Genomic DNA, 20,207 nt, shown 5'->3' with positions numbered 1-20,207 from the left:
GTGGAGGTCACGGAGGTCATGAGATCCTGCATGGCCACTAATTAGGCGGTGGCTTACATCATCGGTAATTATGTCGTGGATGTCGTGGAGGTCATGAGAGCCTGCATGGGTCCACCACTAGATAGATCGTGTCTCCCAGTCCGGTATTGCCGAGCAGCTTTTGCCGATGCTGAGACCGAACTGCTGAACTATTGCCGAGCAGCTTTTGCCGATCTGAGAGTAGAGCTTGATGCCGACCTGAGGGCAGAGCTTGATTGGTTGGTTTTTACTGAGCTGTAGGCTGAGGCCGAACTCTTTGGTCATGCCGAACTGATACTCTTTCTTGGGCTTTGTGCTGGCTTGTTTAGTACGTACTCCATCATATACCTTTTCGGATTGAACTCCGCAAGGCCAAATACTTTAGTGATCTGAAGAACATAAGAACTTGATAATTAGTCATCTGGTGTTTCATTTTATCGGGTGTAAAGCATATATATATATATATATATAGACGAGACGAGACGACGTACTTCACCAACAAAGGCCTTAGCAGAGAGAACTCCAATAGCAGTGTTCATGTAACTGAGATAAGCAATGGGGCTTAACATCACAGCTGATTTAATCTTGTCCACCTGCATTCCTTCCGAGAAGGATGCCAAAGCTATTAAAGTTCCCTATTTTCCACCAACAATGAACCACCATTGATGAGATTATATCAAAGCAATCAATTAAATAAATCAAATACACAACATTTAATTTGCAATTACCATTGAATGGCCAACATAGTGAACTTTCTGACCGGTTTGTTTGAAGACCAGGTCGATGAAAGATGGTAGGTCATGGCTAACCAATTCGTCCCATGTCCAATTCCAATAATCCTATAATGCACGTCTACTTCCTTCATTAAATGTCTCATTTTTTTTTTCTTTTTCGTCCCGGAGTAACATATATAAATTAGACTTACAGGGTCGGAAGAACTGAGTGTTTGATGGGTGCGGCTGAAACGAGAACCTCGGAGATTGGAAATCCACACATCAAATCCATTATCCGCCAATACCATCGCCAATGACTCTTCCGGTGAATTTATCAGCCACGTCATCCCATCCTTTACAATTCAATACCGTTTTTCATTAATTTTCCTTTATTTCAAAATACTCCACACAAATCTATAGTATAAAAATATAATTATGAGACAACCTTACGCCATTTCCAATCATTTTTTGTCATGTTTATCCTCATATATATTTTGCATTGTCAAACAACACCTTAATCATTAGGACAGAATGAGTATATTTTTAGAAAAAAAAAACAAAAAGAAAAAAAAAACTAAAAAAGGGGGGGCGGGAGGAGTTTGATCCTATCCATCAAATTTCGCCTGATAACCTCGGAAACAGTTGTTATCCAACCAAGCTGCTGTAGTGGCTTGGGAGTTGATATCAGGGAGCTTTCACTTCCTAGGAGGTCGCAGGTTCGAATCCTAGGAAGTGCAGATTTGGGGATTAATTTCTCCTTGGGCCTGTGGGCCCAGAATGACAACGAAGCGCACCTACTGGGTAAGACGCTTCACCTCCAACTGTTAGGTCGGGGGTCCGAGTCACATCGGAGGGTAGATGGGGAACCATCGTCGATCCTCCTAAAATTTAAAAAAAAAAAAAAAAAAAAAAAAACCTCGGAAACAGTTGTTTGGATTTAAGGAATAATATAAACAAATTTAGCCGATCCCATCATTTTTATATACTATAAAAAAAAGAGTGATGTTAAATGATCATAATGTGGCCGACCATAAAGAGTTAATTTAGTTCATTTATATGTATAAAAAAATTAGAATTACCGATATAAACTTATATGTGTGTGAATGGACTTGTGAGTTGATACTTATCTTTGAATTCCATTACGTAAAACACATTAATATCACGAATTACTGTATACGTTGAGCAGCAATCAAGAAATGACAGTAGTAATAAGTTGAGCAAAAACTACGAAAGAGCAACACTAACATGTTGAGCAACATATAATGAAGATGATATAAAAGTAAAATCAAGTAGTATTAAACCAAAAATTTTAAAAAAATTAAATTTTTTTGTTATTTAATTAATTTATGGCTGGCCATAATGTAACCGCATGGCATTATTCTAAAAAAACCAATAATAATTTTTCAGTGATGGGCTTAAATATATAATTGTCAACCTATCGAAAGAAACTATGAACCATTTTTTGCTGTCACCAATCACCGCCAAAATTTCGAAAAGTGCGTATTGATAGTTTCATTTTCAATATCTACGTTTCTAGCTACAGATAATAAAATACGCAAATTAGATTTCCAAAATTGATTTCCCGACAAACTAGGTTTTACCGTGCATGAATACATATAGTATATAGGATTAACTAATCAAATAAAAATACGATAGAAAATCTAGTACTGGACTGGTAATTAATTAAATTTGACTTGGCAACATGCATACGTATATGTACCATCAATGTAACGTGATAAGTATAACTAGAAAATCCAAAATAGTTGCATAGTTAATGAAAAATGTAAACTCTATTAAATTACTTGAGATCGATCATTAATATTCATTTTTAGATTACTTTATATCATACATTAATATTCATATTTTTGAAATATACATTTTTACAAGTATCGTGATAAATTCGGTTAGTTTTCTAAATAGTATTGTCAGAGTAATGGATGCATATGTATATAGCTAGTTCAATTTTTCATTGTTGTCATCACATATCAAAACAAAAACACTTTGCCAAGTTCAAAATTGTCAAATAGGAGTAGTTTTGATAGTAAACCACTAATTTTAATTTTAAAAAAAGAAAAAAATTGTTAAAAGTATTTTACTCCATAATTTGTACCTATATGCTCTCCAATGGGAGAGATAAACTAATATAACTATCATATTTACCTTTTTTTCATGAAAAATTATTCTTCAATGGGAGAAGTATTTGAGAAGGTATTATACATTTTTTTCATTTTGAAGAGGTATCTTTACCTCCCCATCAATGGAGAGATAAAATTTTAGAACTACCATATTTGCCTTCTTTTCATGAAAAACCCATCTCCAAGGGGAAAATGTATTTGAGAAGGTATTACACTTTATGTTTTTTAATACATTTTGTACTATTATTTTATTTTTAAAAGATAATTTATCTTTTTATATACTTTTTTTCTTTGAAATGTGTTATTTTTTAGAAGAATATATTTTATTTTTGAAGAAGGAAAATAGATAATATACTTTTTCTCCCTTTCAAGATGCTCTAATGATGCTCTAATGATGAGGGAAACATAGACTGGACCAGTCACTCGCAAATAAAAATAATTGCACATCGTACTATATTAGTTTTATTGTGGGATTAACGTTATAGCTTTCAGTAAAATCTTTGTACAAGTACTACTTATAAATACGAAAACACACAATCAAATACACACATACATTACTCAAAATAGAAAGTAGATACTAACCACAAGAACACCATGCTGCAGCAATACCGGCGGCCGCTTCTGTCCGGCGACGCCTCCCCGGAGCCCCTTCGGAATTCTCGACACGCTCAAAGTGTACCCGTCGTCGGTTGTCACCTTAACAACAATTCAACAAACTATCAATATGATCCCAAAAAAAGAAAGAAAATTGCAAATTTCTCTTTTTAATTACTTTGAATTCTTGACACTCATAGCCGCCTACGGTGGCGATTGCGGCGCAAATTCCTTCCGACTCGTCGTCGGGTGGATATACAAGGCGACTAGAGCCCAATGCTTGATGAGAGAGAAGGAATAAAGCAAGAAAGGCTAATTTGAAAAAGAAGAAGAAGCTGCGATAATCCATTAATTTACACTGAATATTATGAACTGAGGTGTGTGGGGTTTTGTGGGAGTTTCAGTAGAGAATAAAGAATTTATAGTGTGGGAAAAAGAAGTGTGAACACGAGAGCCGAAAATGGAAATATGGAGTATATAATGATTAACTATTTATAAATTCAAGGCTCAACTGAAATTATCAGTTTCGAGATTCTTGTGGGCTTTTATATTTCAGTGTGAAGGAATGGGCCTTGGCCACGCTGTATTCAAATATCTTATCCATTCATTTATATGCCTCCCATTTATGCCTGATTTTTTGTATCATCAAAATATAGGCAATAGGTGTATTCAGACATCTTATCCATTTATTTATATACATTCCTTTTATGCTAGATTTTTTGTATCAAAATATAGGCAATAGGAATAATGTAAATGGATGATTGTAACTTTTGGAGTTAGCTATATTTATGATATAATCGAGGAGTTGATAAGGCGGTTCTAGATATAGTATCCAATGCGATAAATATCAATGAAGTTTCTAGTAAAATTGTAGATACCACAATCAAATCGAAATTAGAAAAAGTGAATCAAATCGTTAAAAATTAACTTCAAATTAATGTTCTGCCCTATGCGTAATGGCATGGGATTTAAATATAGGCAAATTTTCATATAATGAGCTTATCTAGATTTCAGATTAATCTTATTACTAAGAGTCAATCTTTATTTTTCTTAATTATTGTGTATCAAATTCCAATAATGACCCATTCAAGTATAGCAACAGAACCTAGTAATTTTGATTAATGATGGAGTTAGCGTTTAATTAAAACTTCCAATTAGTTACACCCTAGTTAAATTGATGGTTATTTTTTGTTACTTGATTTAATTCATGTATGCTTCGACGGGTTATAGACTTATAGTATGTTTATAAACACCCTAATCCATGTATATTAAAAAAAAGTAAATATCTGCTTCAATGATTAAAGAATTTGACAATTACAGCTAAGTCAATAGATTCGCATTAAATACATACCAATTCAACTCAAAAAAGTTATTGCTAGTGATTTAGCCCCACCACCAGCACCACCACCACTACCCCATCATTATAACACCACATCCTCATATAGTTTTCACACAGTGACACATCATATAAAACTCATTTTAAAATGTTATCTTCATAACCGTGAAAATAAGTAAAAATGAACTTTATTCTGCACGCCACTTGAATTGCGCCATTCACCAAAAGGTGATTGCATTTATGTGACGTTTGGGAGTAACTGTTTCAACTAAAAATGAACTTTTTGTGGAGCCAGAAATAAGCAAGAAAAGGTACACTTTAATTCGAATTAGATTTGTCAAATGGATGGACCCATGATCGGGCGAGTCAAAAAAATGCAGCGCGTTTGGGTTGAGCTACTCGTTGAATTAGAAACGTCGTCTATATATAATCGTTCAGGTTATGCCAATAACCAAATACTCTCGAAACATAAATTCGGTATACACAGTATATATATATATATATTCTCTCGACCTTAATATGGGGCTTTAAACAAAATTTAGCTACTAAGATTGCCAAATATGCACTTTGATTGTTCATCCACATTGCTATAAGCCTATCAGTGAGTGAACTATATCTCATCATAACATATTATTTTCATTTCTCACCATGTTCATGGTGCCTAAACTTTCTCAACCTGTGCTGTCGCGAATGTTCGTCTTGATCGCAGCCTGGGAAGGCAACATTGTACTGACTTCTCCTCCGCTCCATTGCCACTTTTTCCACTGCTTGCTCCGTTTTCAACAACCACGCTCTCCTCGCTGGTGTCGTCCTCCTTATCTCCCCCTTGTTGGTGGCGTAAGCTCTCTTTGAAGAGCTCTGAGAGCCTCTTCTTCGTAGATGGTTCAGGCACCGGTGGGGGCTTATTGACCGTTGGATTCCCAGAAGAGAATCTGTGGTGGACAGGAGTGCTTCCACGAGACGGGGTGAAATCTGCAACAAATCAACACTGCATTATGTAATGAGACCATATGAGGAGAAGGCTATGATATCCCTGTTTATATAGTATGCTCCCTTATCAAAGGCAGCCATGAAAGAGATTTCGATCAACAACAAAAAGAACACCCTTGAATCAACATATTATGGACTTGGATATCACTACCTCCCCTTAACCACACCAGATTCCGCTAACTGTAAATAAACCGAACCTTGCCTATTGCAATGCACCTTCATCGTATTAACAAGTATGGTCTATGAGATGTAGTCCACTTAGTTCTTGACCCAAATAGTCATAAAGGATCACCTAATCCCCATCTCCCCTTATCATTAGTAAACCTTCACGCAGAATTTTAGTTGATGTGTCTGAATTTCAACTTCACCCAAATGAGGTTCCCACAACTTTTCTATACACGAGATATCAAGATATTATTAGGGGGGCAATGATTTAGCTAAAACAACCACTATCGAGCTCATGCAAAGCCTCCTCAAGAAATTCGTGGGCAATTCCCCCAAAAAGCAGAATCAGTTGTGCAGATGGATGTTACAGAGTAGTAAAGTTTTAACTGTAACAAATCTACACTTTGCTTGTTCTTGATCCAGCAATGTATGGTTGTTTTACAGGCATGCAGCAATCAGTACATGCTAATTAGTAAGTTAACGGAACAAACATATGATGTTCAGAGAGATGTATCTTTTACCACCATTCACGCTTAAGAAGTCATCTTCACAATCTGACTCCAACCAAGGCTGGGAGTCGAAGAATGCATCATCTTTGCTGCCTGAAAGAAATTGAAGGCACTTAGATCAGCATCATATACAAAAAAATATAGGTTAAAAGTGGCATCAAAACGGCTAATTGTTCGAGTCCATACATTTTCTTATGGGTAGATTAAACCAATTTGACTAGATTTCTAACATTATTCACCAACTATAATAAAGCTCCACAAAATCAATCTTTTGAATTATGGAACCAGGAAAGAGGATAACTTTCAAATTCTGGAACAAAATAAAGGGGACATCACAATAAATGTCTCAAGATATGCCCCATCATTGCAAATACATCATCACATAAGAGAGGAATGAGAATATGATATACAAGGCACTGAGAAACTCAATGAACCGAACTGACGGAAAAACACTTCAAAATCTAAATGTTATAACCACTGACACTAGGAACTAAAACAAACTTCAATTTTCTACTCTAAACAAGTCGATAAAAAATATTATTGGACAGAGGTCATCGTATTCAAGTACTAATAAACAAGAAAAACTATCAGAGACAGTCACATTACACCAATTTAAACGAAGAAAATCATCAATAAAAATAACTTGACCCTATGGCCAGCATTGCAGATTTGCATAACAATTGTTGGCAATATTTCAATTACTAGAAGGAATATCTTTCAGCAAGTCAATTACTAGTTGATAATCTTTCAAGTCCCCTTAAGAATGAGTTTGCATGATTAGCAGTCAGATGATAGTTCTGTCACTTGTAGGGATGTTTCGTTTGCATTGGATTTTGGATGTTACCAGTTCCATAAAAGAAGCTAGACCCCACTGAAGGACATAATGTGCAAGGCCCTACCGAAGAACAAAATGTGCAGTTCCTAAACTTTAGTTGCCTTGTCCTTATCAGACAACAATTATTCTTGATGGGGTGGCTATGTAATAAAAATTTTGTTGGTTGCTTTTTGTATTGTTAGTAAAGGGAAAGCACATCTCAAATCTTCAAGAAAAAGCTTCACCTTCAATTCCAACTGGGAACTAATTCACCTACCAAGAGATTTTCATGATATATCAAATTTGGACTAATTCATTTTGACAGCTCACAATCCTATTTTTTGCATAATTCTTGTTCACCAAAATTATAACCACAACCAACCAGAAGATTGATTATCTGTGAATAAAAATTTAACAACATGATTGTGACCATCTTGATAAACATTAATTTAATCTTGGTACTAGCAAGAATAACAAACCTATATGCTCCAGCCTTGTTGACAACCCCAGAAAAATTATTATGAAGTCAGCTCTGTAGCCAGTTGGACCACCAAACCAATAATAGAAATACTCATATTAACCACCATATTAAAGCCATTTATGTCAGAATTAAAACATACTACTATGAAACCTTGCATCCAGAAAAAAAAATCATCATAAACTATAGACCTGTAGTTTGCAAGGAAAAAAAATCCTGCCACCAGTCAACCTAGAAAAGTAATAGGAGTACTAGTTGAAAATTTCCAAATAAAAAAACATTAATTATAAACACATTTCAATTTGATGAACACCTCTTAAAAACAACAAGCAGACAAAGTTTTAGAATCAAGCTCTCCACATAAATCAGTATTATAAAATACATCTTCAAAACAGCAGCTATTGATAATTGAAATCATAATGAATTAGCCTTAATTTGAAACTGATTTAAACATGAAAAGAAGAAAATGATCTCATAAAAAACGTAGCAATATAACTGATCGAAAAAGGAGAGGTGGAAAATGAAAATACCATCGGCGCGGGAACGGGTACGAGAGCGGCGAGACATGACGGCCAAGTCGGCGGCGGAATGATTCTGGCCGTTGACCGTGAAGGAGTTGTGTTTGACCGGCGATGGTATATTTTTGGAATCGAGTGATAAACGGAGCTTCTGTGAGTCCTTGTGAAGTGAAACGCATGAACCCATAGATTTAGGGGCAGTAATGCGAAAACAGTGTTCCGAGTTGTGCGGTGATGCTGTTTAGCAGTAGGAAGCCATTTTTGAAGAGGAGTGCTTTGTTCCTATTTGTTCTTCTTCGCTCCTTGTATTGTATTCGTATCTACTGGAAATAAATGAGGAGAGAGAGAGAGAGAGAGAGGGAGAGAGAAGGAAGAGGGGCCATGGGTGAATTTCTCCTTTCGTGAATTTGATTGGTCAATCACAAAATACATTACATTTTATATGATTTTACAAATTTATTAGGGCGTTACCGAGTCACCATATACGAAATGTGGTTTTAACAGTTTTCTGAGTATTCTCTTCTTCCATTTTAAAATGATTCCACTATTTTTGTTACTATAAAAAAAATTCACTTTATTTAGTTTTTTTTACTTTCACTTTATTCTCATTTCATTAACTACTACAAATATTGTATAAAATCTAAAATCTAATATCGAATATAAAATACTCTACTTTAAATAAGATGAAGATGATGCTGTATTAGTAGTTTTTACATTAAGATGTGCATGGAATGTAATGAAAGTTGAATGTATTTGCAGAATATAAGAGTTAGTACTTCCTTAAAATAGTTAAAGTGGAATGATATATTTAATGGTGAACATGGAAAATATTATTTTAAATGGCAATCAATATTAGCAGGAATATTGACTATAATTACATAATTAGTAAAATTAAGACTCGAATAATTTAAAATCAAATAAAATTATTATATATATACTCCTAGAAAGTGATGAAGTTTATATATAACCTTAAAGCAAATAATTTTAAAATTACGAAGTATCAAAATCATGAGTTACTTCATGGCTAATCGTAATATGATGTGATTATTCGGATGTGATGTGATAGTGAAACTATAACTAAGAAGTAAATATTATTTGAAATCCCAAAATTATTCTCCTTTCATTATAAATGACATGAACTATAAAAACATATTCATCGAATCGTGAATTATGGAAGATATATTAAAAATATCTCAGGTTCATTTCGTCTCCGTAATATTTGTCTGGCTTGTCACATGCTACGAGCTGCAGAATAATTAATCATTGTTAGTTATTTTATTTAATATTAATGTGGGTGTAGCTACAAGATAGGATTATTGTCGTAATTATATAAGAATCTATATTATTCGATTATGCTCTGGCCATAGTAGTTTAGACAAAATGGGTGAAAATACATATATGTAGAAAATATTAGTAATCATACATGCCTTTTTTTGGAGGTGGGTATGAAAGTATCAATCTGACTATAAATTTTTTGTGTTCATAATTGAAATTTTAATGAAAGGCGCAACATATACTCATATACTAATCGACTCGAGAATGAAACGTGTTTGTTTGGAACTTTTCTAAAATAGCGAAAGGAGGCAAGTATCAACATTGTTGTAAAAAGAATAATCAAATTTCAAATCAGAGTTAAGGAGTAAAAATTCAATGATTGGGTCATATTGTCGTGTGACGTATTTAGTTAATCATAATTGCAGAAAATGAAAAATATATATATATATTTTTACAAATTATAATTGACTGGACACATCACGTGACAATATGTCTAGACATATTATTTGTATTGATGTCCCCTCTAAAACGGTGCAAAAGAGTTGTTAGTTTCTGGTAAATTTCATGATATGAGAAGCTTCAGATTAGGGGATTATCTTTATAACATGATCCAACTGTTTTGTATCTTGAATTTTTTATATTTACTCAATTTCAAACAACAATACTTTGATTATTTGTTTTTTTTCTATATATCAATTTAACATTAAAACTTGTGTCGTTCACTATAAAAAAATTTAATAGTAGGCAGAATTGAAGGAGTACATGTGATACATCTTTGTAATATTTTACTATAATGTTGTAGCAAGTTTTTGTTTTAGATATAAATTTTACTTTTTCTTATATATAGAGAAGCACAATTTTCCTAGTAATAACCTCGATTTGGTACAAGAGTTATCATCACGGACTTTTGAAAACCTGGCTTTAAGAATAAACTTTCGAGACACCAATTTTTTCTCGAAAATATTATTATACTAATAATAACAAAGTAAATTTTTTCAATAATTTCACACATACACATCGAATAGTTATCTTTTTATTTGGTCTTGCTTTTTTCACATTATTGATCTTATGTCAAGTTGCTAATGGCCGACACTGGATATTTGCAAGAAAAGTTACACCAAGGAAAGGGATATAATCTGAACCCTATATGTGTATATGTCTGCATCGTCACGTTTAATGTTAAGAGGCGAAATTAAAGAAAATGTCAAATAAAGGATGCGTTGTGAATGATATATAGTTGGAATTAAAACATTGCCTTTAACTGATCTCGTAAACGAAATTAATAATATAAGGAATTAATATACGTTAATACTAGCTAATATTAATATATTACAATCTCTCTTTGCATGTTTATTCTTTTATTTTCATTCATTTGTGTTTAATAATTAAACTAAAACAATTCTAATAAAAATTACTCCTTGTTTATTTCTTTAAATTACAACTCACTCATACACGGTACACCCACACTCACAAAATTGAAGTCACTCTAGTTACCAGTGGCGGACGCAGAAATAAATTTTAGCAGGGGCTTTACTAAAATTTTTCATTATCAATATTAATATATACTATATTAATATATAAATATATATATATATTAAAAGTCCCAATAACAATAATAAAATTGCATAAATATTTAATACATAAAGTGCCAACATAAATACTATAATTCAAATCCAATTCAACTTATTGCATACTGATTTCCACTAATTCAGTAATTCTAGCACTTAGAGAAGATAGAAGATGAATAATTACCCTTTCGCATTTTTTTAAAAAAAATATTCCATTTCTATATAAGAAAAAATTACTAAATTAATTAAAAATGTAAACTTTACTCCTAGAAATGTAGTTTATTTTCTATAAGAATATTAGAATGTAAGTTTACTTTCTATAAGAAATTAAAATTATGAAAACCACACAAAAAAAAAATTTAAATAGTTCAATAAACCATAAAATACTATGTAAATTAACCTTACGAATGTAATACAGTAACTATGACAAAAGAAAAAGGGAAAAATGGACTCACCAATTAAAGTGGTAAGGGCATCAGTAACCCCGTCCCCATTTCCGGCCCCAAGTCCCCTCCACGTCATCATTCCTCTACAGTTGCGGCCCAGACCCCAACTGCTGTAACCCTGCAGGCCGCAACTCGGGCCGCAACTAATAAATGACACTATTCACAACTCCAACCTATTTAACTCGAAAACGCAATTCGTTGAACAATTGAAACCGAAAAAATGCATTGTTCATTCGAAATTAACATTACATTACTAGACGAAGCAAATTTAAAATACAAGAAACCCGGGCCACGACTACTACTTCTTCATTTCGGCGCGAAGGTAAGCGATCATCTCACGGTGCAACTCGAGCTCCTCGTCCGACATCTTCGATGTATCCCTCGCTGTCAACTCCGTCAGCTGGCTCATCCGCCATGTAATATTCATCTCTGACAAAGTGTCGGACATCTTATCCAGAGACGGATTGGTCGGTGGTGGCACCATAGCGGAGTTGCTCGCAGTTGCCTTCCCCTTTGCTTTCCTCTTGGCCGCCTTTGTTCCCATCGGGCGGCTCTGAATGCTAGGAGAGGAGCCGAAGACGTCGTCGTCCGTCACGTTGAGGTCGATCGCCGGACCTCCTTCGCTCGAAGAGTAGTTTCCGGAGGCGGAAACTTTGGTTCTCTTCGCCGCCCCAGTTGGCGCCGGCTCGGCACCGCTGGTGTACTTCGGGCTCTTCTCGACGAGCTTCCAAACGTCGATGTACTTGAAGGCCTTCTTCCCGTCAGCGAAGAACGCATCCTTCGCCATCTGGACGAGGTCCGCCTCGCTGTGCCCGCTCGGCCACATCCGGACTACGTTGGCCCACTTTCCGTTCCACTTGCTCATATCCGCCTGGACCCGGCCCCAATGCTTGCGCAGCTTCACGTAGCTACGCTCGATCGACCCTTTAGGACGGCCAGCGTTATACTTCTCAGCAATCCGCTCCCAAAAAACCTTGCTGGTTTGCTGGTTGCCGATGATAGGATCCTCGGCGATGTCGATGTAGTTCCTCGCAAGCCACATTGTCTCTTGCGGACTGTACTTCTTCGGCCCATCCTCCTCGCCCACCTTCCCCTTGCCCCGCTCTTGAGCGGGCTCCATCTCACTGACCTCGAACTCTTCGGTGGTGACCGGCGATGTTCCGTCGACGTTGCTACCGACTCCCGGACTAGGCGTCGGCTGCGATGGTGGCGACGCCGGTATGTACCAATTGTTCGAGTTAACGAACTCCTCCATCTCACGTTGATCGTTGTTGAACCAATCCATTTACACCGACACAAAGGGTTGAAATGTAACGTAGGATTGAAATTGAATGCACGTAAGATTTATGCACAACAAAGGCTCGTATTTATAGACATCGAATTAAAAAAAATGGATTTGTGGCCCGGCCCGTCACCGTGCAACGCTGGGCCGGGACTCACGCCTTGCGGCCCGTCACCGTGCAACGCCGTCCCGGGCCGGGACGCGGGACGCTAGCCAGGCCGGGAACGTGGCCCCGGGAGTGGCCTGGGCCGTGACTCTCCTCCGTGCAACGCTCGGGACGGGCAGGGACTCGCGAGATGCGGCCCGACCCCTTGCGTTACGCATGCTCTAAAGAAGAGCCATAAAATCGTTAGTCAAGTATAATTTGTGGAAATGATTTCAAATTTAAGTGTTATGCTTATACTGTTATGAAAAGTGGAATACGTTTCAATAGATATAAGGGATTGTCTTTCCAGATTTTATTACTATTATTATTTTTATATTCATTAAACAACTTTTTTGTTATTTCCATCTTCTTCCAAACCCCAACAGCGCGACGGCCATTGTTATATACATTTTTTCGCTGCAATTTTCAATTTCAGCCCCTCCTTCCAGTTAAATTCCAACAATTTAGACATCTAACACATTAACTTGGTGTGGGATGAAGTTACTTTCAAAGAAAATTTAAATATTTTTAAAGTAGAAATATATAGGGGTGTGCATTCGGGTTTCGGTTCGATTTTTTGCCAAAACCGAACTAAAACCGAAAAACCGAATTTAGTTCAAAATCCAAACCGAACCGAACCCGAAAAACCGAAACCGAAACACCGAAAACCGCACTTAAAAAACCGAAAAACCCGAACAAAACCGAAAAACCTAAAAAAAAAACCGAAAAACTTGAAAAAAAATAAATCTAATATAAATATATATTTATATATGTGTATTTTATTTTATTTTATATACTAATAGAATATTTATAAATAATATAAAATTAATAATACATATAATATATATTATATAGTAGAATATATTAAAAGAATATATATATTATATATAATATAATATATTAAATTAATAGAATATATATAATTCGATTTTTTGGTTTTTTCTTCGCCCGAACCGAACCGAAAAACTGAAATTTTTTTATTTTTAAAACCGAACCGAAAAACCGAAAAAACCGAACCGAATTTCAAATTTTCGGTTTGGTTCGATTCGGATATTCGGTTTCCGATTTTTTTGCTCACCCCTAGAAATATTTTTTTTTAAAAAGGTTTGGGAGGGGCTTAAGCCCCTCTCCTCATGTGTGTGTCCGCCACTGCTAGTTACCTATTAATGCAAAGATTAGTACTATTATTAATGCAAAGAATTGGAAACTTTAGGTTGATAATATATTGCATGCAATTGGATATGATCTACACACTGAAGGAATCAGCATTGAGGTTTCATCTGTTCATTCAAGCGTCCTTCTGATTTGGGAAAAGTATTTACTTAATTTTCACTATTAACCTTATTATGGAATTTCAAAGGGGATTAGAATGCTTTTGTTATTTTTTCAACAATTTATTTCATTTAATATTTTGAATAATGATAAATGCGGCCTGTTGCATCTGAGATTCTGAGTTTGATTAATATATACTGTCCTAATTAGGCTAGGGTTAAATTAGTTTGTCGTTTTTGTTAAATGCCAAATGTTAAAAATATCTCACGGTAAACTCAATGGAAAGGAACCTGATGAGATATGAGTCATTGATGTCGATGCATCTATGTATTTTATCTTCGCCAAAAATGTTGCAAAAAAAACTCATCATTTGGTTTAATCATTTTTGGGCATCCGTTCTTTTTGTGTATTGTTTTATAGTATAATACTCCTGTAATGCAATTTTCTCCTATTGAATGTATGAATATAAAAAAATAAGAAAAATTTGATATAAAGATACAAACAATTAAAATTATTATTGAAAAATCAAATACTACAACTATAAATTGTTTATAAATCCATTCACTTACGAGTGTTGGAGGAGGCCATTTCCAAGACAAATAGTCCATGAACAAGTCTCGAGGCAATTTGTAGATGATTTAATTTTGTTAATGTTTAATAGTTTGTATTTTATTAAATAATTTATTTACAAAAGAGTAAATGCCAAAACTGGTCCTGAACATATGCTCATTTTATGATTTTGATCATATACTTTATCTTTTAAATTTTTGCATCCTGAATATTTCAACTCGGATCACAATTGGTCATACACTAACAATTCTGTCAACTTTTAAACGGTTTTAACCCGAACGGAACTGTTAAAACCATCAAAGTCGGTCAAAATCGGGTTAAAGCCATTTAAAAATTGACGGAATTGTTAGTGTAGGACCAATTGTGATCCGAGTTGAAATGTTTAGGATGCAAAAATTCAAAAGATACAGTATATGACAAAAATCGTAAAATAAGCATATGTTCAGGATCAGTTTTGGCCTTTACTCAAGTAATCAACATATACAACCTTCATCCCATAAAAATATTATCTATATTTTTTTAGCTTATCTCTTAATATTATAAAAACTTTCTATTTTAAGAATTTTTTTCCCACTACAATAGATGGGACCTATTCCATAATATTTCAATCATTTTTCCTTCGTCTTGCAAGAGCTCTTATTTTATTAAAGGGTATGCTAGTTTGCATTTAACATATTATTTTTATTATCCAATAGGAATACGACACGTGTTGATGATACCAAGGAGAAGAAAGGCTACTAAAATTGCGCCATTTATGCACACGTTAAGCCTTAAAAGCCCATAATATAGTGGCCCAAAACTTGCATGCCCACTCTTCTTAATCGATATTAGCTATAGTCCAAACACCCCAGCAAACATTCGAAGATTTTCAAAGTGTTCTTTGAAAATCAAATCAACTCAAATCCACAAGCATCTCAGCTCGATACTTATTCACAGAAAGTTTTTTATTTATTTATGTGTGATTATATTATTCCCTCTGCGCGCCGTCCACAAAAAATAGTCTTATTTTTGGACGACACGGATTCTAATGCGAAATTGATAAAGTAATAAAGAGAAAGAAAAAATGGGTAAAGTATGAGAAAGATGAGAAAAACGGGGAAAAGTATGATAGAGAAATTTTTTGGACAAATGGCACAATAATATTCTATTTTTTGGACAAATGACACAATAATACTACTACTATTTTTCGTGAATAGGGAGAGTATTATGTTTTTGACAAACGTCAATCCACTGACACTAGTCTTAGAGTAGATTTGTTGTTCAAACCAAAAATCACAAGTTCGATTCTCTTTAAAATCACTGTAAATTTGAGTACGTCTCTATTGGACTTGCTTTAATACTCCAATGTTAGAACATGGTTTTCAGTGATACTGTAAATCTGTATAGTTGCATCAGAATTTCATTATTGCACCGTAATTGATTGATGATTCTTTAAAATAAAGTAATGTTATCATGTGATATTGCGTTTGCTTTCTGACTCTAATTAACCTGCATATTATTAGTTTTGATAAGAAAAGAGAAAACACAGCCGATAGGATAGGCCGAAATTACAAGAAAAATATTGCCAATCGAGTGCAAATGAGAATTCTCTCCAATTTCTATCTTTTGCTTTAGTAATAAATATATTTATTGCCTCTGCTTTTCCAGACATTCATTTCTTTTCAATTGTATATACTCTCATCCTTTTTGCCGCATACACACACTTGCCTCTCCTTCCAAAGTCTACACAATCATCTTTCCATCCAACAAAAGATGTTTCTATTCATCAAAATTCTTCACATCTTACATTTTGTTGGAAAGAAATCATGAAATTAAGGTGATTGATTCCAAATTGATTGTATACCATAACTAGAATAGAATCTCCAATGATTTCGTTTACCATATGTAATTATTCTCATGTCTATAAAGGTTGTAACCCTAGCACATATTGTAACAAGTAATAAAATACATATTCTGATCCCCAATTATTTTTTCCTGACGTCAGAGCAGGAAGAATTCTGGCTCAGAGAATTCTCATCATAACCGTGTATACCCAATTTCTCGACCTTTTCCTAAAATCAAAAAAGAAACCAACTCCTACACAAAATGTCAGATTCAGACGAAGAGAAACCAGAGAAACCAGCAACTGAATCCTCAAAATTGAGGACAAATAAGAACGTTACCGTGGCGTTCAAATTGAACGGGAAGAACTACCCGTTGTGGTCGCGGCTAATGAAAGTCGCGATAGGAAGCAGGAGGGGATACTCCCACATCCAAGATGAACCACCAGAGCCTGGCAGCAAGGGGTATCGGGATTGGGAAGAACCGATTTAATAGTTTTCTCGTGGATCGTTGATAACATCGAAAATGATATTATCGCCGATTTCGCTCACCACCAAACATCCAAAGCTTTGTGGGAAAATCTTACAATCACATTCGAGAGCAAGGCGGATCCATATATATGACCTGGAGGACAAAATAATATCAATAAGACAAGGAAACCTTGACCTAGAGACGTATTACCGTCGAATCCACAGATTGTGGGTGAACATTGATCGAAGCCAGAAGCAACCAGTCATGTGTTGTGACAAGGGAATCGGGCAGTATCGGCAACACACAAGTGAGAAGCGGCTCATCAAGTTTCTCACGGGATTGAATCAGGAGTATGACCACATCTGTCGGGAGATCCTCAAACAACAACTGTACCCCTCAGTCGAAGAAGCCTACAGATGGGTGAAGAAGAAGGCGGCGCGACAGAGAATCATGCCACCGACATCCGCTCTACCCACCGGAGACTCCACTGGCGTAGGAAGCGCCGATGCATCATCGGGGGAAATAAGCTACGGATTCGGGGCATAGAGGGATCGACCGAACAATCGAGGAGGCCAACAACGACCGCCACCTGCCGGAACCACATACCAAACCGCTGGAGGGAAGCCAAACAAAAGTAAGTTGTGGTGCTCCCACTATGGGAAGAACAAGCACACGAGGGAGACCTGCTTTCTCCGGGTGGGATACCCGGAATGCTGGGACGAAAAACAGAAGGCACGAGCCCAAGGGAAGCTCACCGCCGCCAGAATCGCAGAAATCAACCAGCAACAGAATCCCCCAAATCAAAACAGAGAAGGGGCGATTGGAGGAGGAACCAGCCTAACCACCATCCCCAACCGGAAATCGGCGGCGGTGGGAGTGGCATCCGGGTCGAAAATTTCATGGAACAGACCAGAGCAGCGACGGAGGGTCAGAATTGGGGAGGCAGCGCAATGACAGGAGGTAAGGGGTGATTGAATCAAACCCTAACAAATCTTTTATTTTACATACTCAAGCCCCAAGTTATGTTAAATATCAGAATATACCTCACTCCCTAAAATATAAACCCCCTGATTTATCGTATTGTGATAAGCTGTCCAGATTTGTTAGAAATTCCGAAATAACCCCAGATGTTGGCCAAATTGAAACCCAAAACCATTTTGCACCTCTGATGAATATTTCCGCTGCATTTAACGTGCACAATAGTGATAGAATTGATAAAAGGGAATGGAATTTTTATTGCGGAGCCACAGATAACATGACTCCAGAGAGAACGGACTTTAGTGACTTTAGTGAGATCACTAGGACTTATATTAGAACTGCAAATGGAGAATTAATTAAAGTGGCAGGGGTCGGAACCATAGAAATCTCTCCAAGTCTTCGTTTGTCAAACTGTTTATTTGTGCCAAGCTTGTCTCAAAGATTGATGTCAGTGAGCCATGTCACAAGAGAACTGAATTGCACTCTTCTGATGCACCCAAATTGTTGTATTTGACAGGATATTCGGACGAGGAAGATCGTTGGGCATGTCACTGAGAACCCAGGACTCTACTACGTGGATGGGGTAGCTCAACATGGCAGTGCAATGCTGGCTCATGGATCTACGAGAGAGGAGGTTTCGCTGTGGCACAGAAGACTAGGACATCCTTCTCATGGTTATTTTCAGCTTTTGTTTCCAAATTTTACAATTCCTAGAGATTTTTCCCATGAGACATGTGTTTTGGCCAAGAGCCACAGACAATCTTTCAAACCTTCAGATACCCGTATGAAATTTATGTTTGAACTTGTGGTCCTGCGCCAGTTTGGGGTCCTGCGCCAGTTATTAAGGGAAAGGGTTTTAGATATTTTGTTACTTTCATTGATGATTGCACTAGGATGACTTGAATTTGTTCCTTGAAACACAAATCTGAAGTGGTCGAAAAATTTGTTCTCTTTTTCCATATGATCCAAACCCAGTTTCAAACTACCATAAAAATCCTTCGATTTGATAATGGGAGGGAATTTGTAAATAGTGGCATGTCTGAATTTTTTTAAAAAAGGGTCTTGTTCACCAAACTTCATATGCCTACACACCCAAACAAAATGGGGTAGCCGAAAGAAAAAAATAGAACAATTCTAGAAGTGACCTGTGCCATTATGATTGAATCCAAAGTCCCAACCTTCCTTTAGCTAGAAGCCGTGGCAACCTTCATCTACCTCATAAACCGATTACCCACCAAAATCCTCAACAAAAAAACTTCCCTTGATATTCTCTCCCAACAAGCTAAAATTCCCGAATCCCTTAGCATGTCACCTAAAGTGTTTGGGTGCACAGTCTATGTCCATATTCTCAAATATGAAAGAACCAAATTCTCACCTTGTGCTACTAAATGTATTTTTGTGGGATACGGGGTAAACCTAAAAGGATATCGATGCTTTGACCCGAGTACTCAGAAAATCATCACCACTATAAACTGCGACTTCTTGGAAACCGAGTTCTTCTACCCTCACCACCTTAGCAGTCAGGGGGAGCAAAATCCTGAAACTAATCATGTGGACTGTCTAAGTTGGTTTGTGTCACCTCCAAGCCCTTTAATTGAGGAACCAACAGAGACCGCAGCGTTCACTGCCGCCGAGCGCGCCTCTCCACCAGAGTCTACTAAACCACCTCCCGATCAACGTCAACCGATATCCCAGGTATGCCTCGTACCAATTTCTGTAGAGAACACTGTAGTTTATACTAACACTACAGAAGATGAGGAAGATGATAACACCGTCGATAGTGACATTGGGAAGTATGTTCTTCCAAATCGGAGTACTTGGGGTATTCCTCCAAAACGATATTCTCCCGAGAAGATTGGTGCAAAAAGCAGATATGGGGTTGCGAATTTTGTGCAAGGAAATTTGAGCAAGATGGCACGTGCATTTGAAACGGCACTCTATGAGGAAGAGGAAATTCCACAAACTGCCGAGGAAGCAATGAAGAACTAGAGAGAGGCTATGTTTACAGAGATGAAAGCATTGATGAAAAATAATACATGGGTGAAGGGAAAACTGCCAGAAGGGGTCAAAGCCTTGGAGTGTAGATGTGTGTTCACTATCAAACGAAGA

The 20,207-nt window shown here is 36.3% G+C and overlaps 2 protein-coding genes across 2 annotated transcripts; both read right to left on the bottom strand.

Moving 5' to 3' along the window:
* Positions 1 to 246: 246 nt before the first annotated feature.
* Positions 247 to 3,869, bottom strand: LOC121748768 (triacylglycerol lipase 2-like). The gene is made up of 6 exons (XM_042143276.1): positions 3,639 to 3,869; positions 3,449 to 3,562; positions 944 to 1,084; positions 747 to 857; positions 510 to 653; positions 247 to 407 (listed from the first exon to the last, which is right to left on the bottom strand). Exons 1-6 carry the CDS (start codon positions 3,807 to 3,809, stop codon positions 300 to 302), a joined length of 789 nt encoding a protein of 262 aa, XP_041999210.1. The 5' UTR covers positions 3,810 to 3,869; the 3' UTR covers positions 247 to 299.
* A 1,366-nt stretch (positions 3,870 to 5,235) lies between these two features.
* Positions 5,236 to 8,676, bottom strand: LOC121747540 (uncharacterized protein At3g27210-like). The gene is made up of 3 exons (XM_042141591.1): positions 8,283 to 8,676; positions 6,473 to 6,553; positions 5,236 to 5,768 (listed from the first exon to the last, which is right to left on the bottom strand). The coding sequence occupies exons 1-3, from the start codon at positions 8,455 to 8,457 to the stop codon at positions 5,458 to 5,460; spliced, it is 567 nt and encodes a 188-aa protein (XP_041997525.1). The 5' UTR covers positions 8,458 to 8,676; the 3' UTR covers positions 5,236 to 5,457.
* Positions 8,677 to 20,207: the final 11,531 nt, after the last annotated feature.

The sequence above is a fragment of the Salvia splendens genome, chromosome 9, assembly GCF_004379255.2.
Source record: "Salvia splendens isolate huo1 chromosome 9, SspV2, whole genome shotgun sequence".
Taxonomy (NCBI): Eukaryota; Viridiplantae; Streptophyta; class Magnoliopsida; order Lamiales; family Lamiaceae; genus Salvia; species Salvia splendens.
This window is presented reverse-complemented; position numbering and strand designations above follow the sequence as displayed.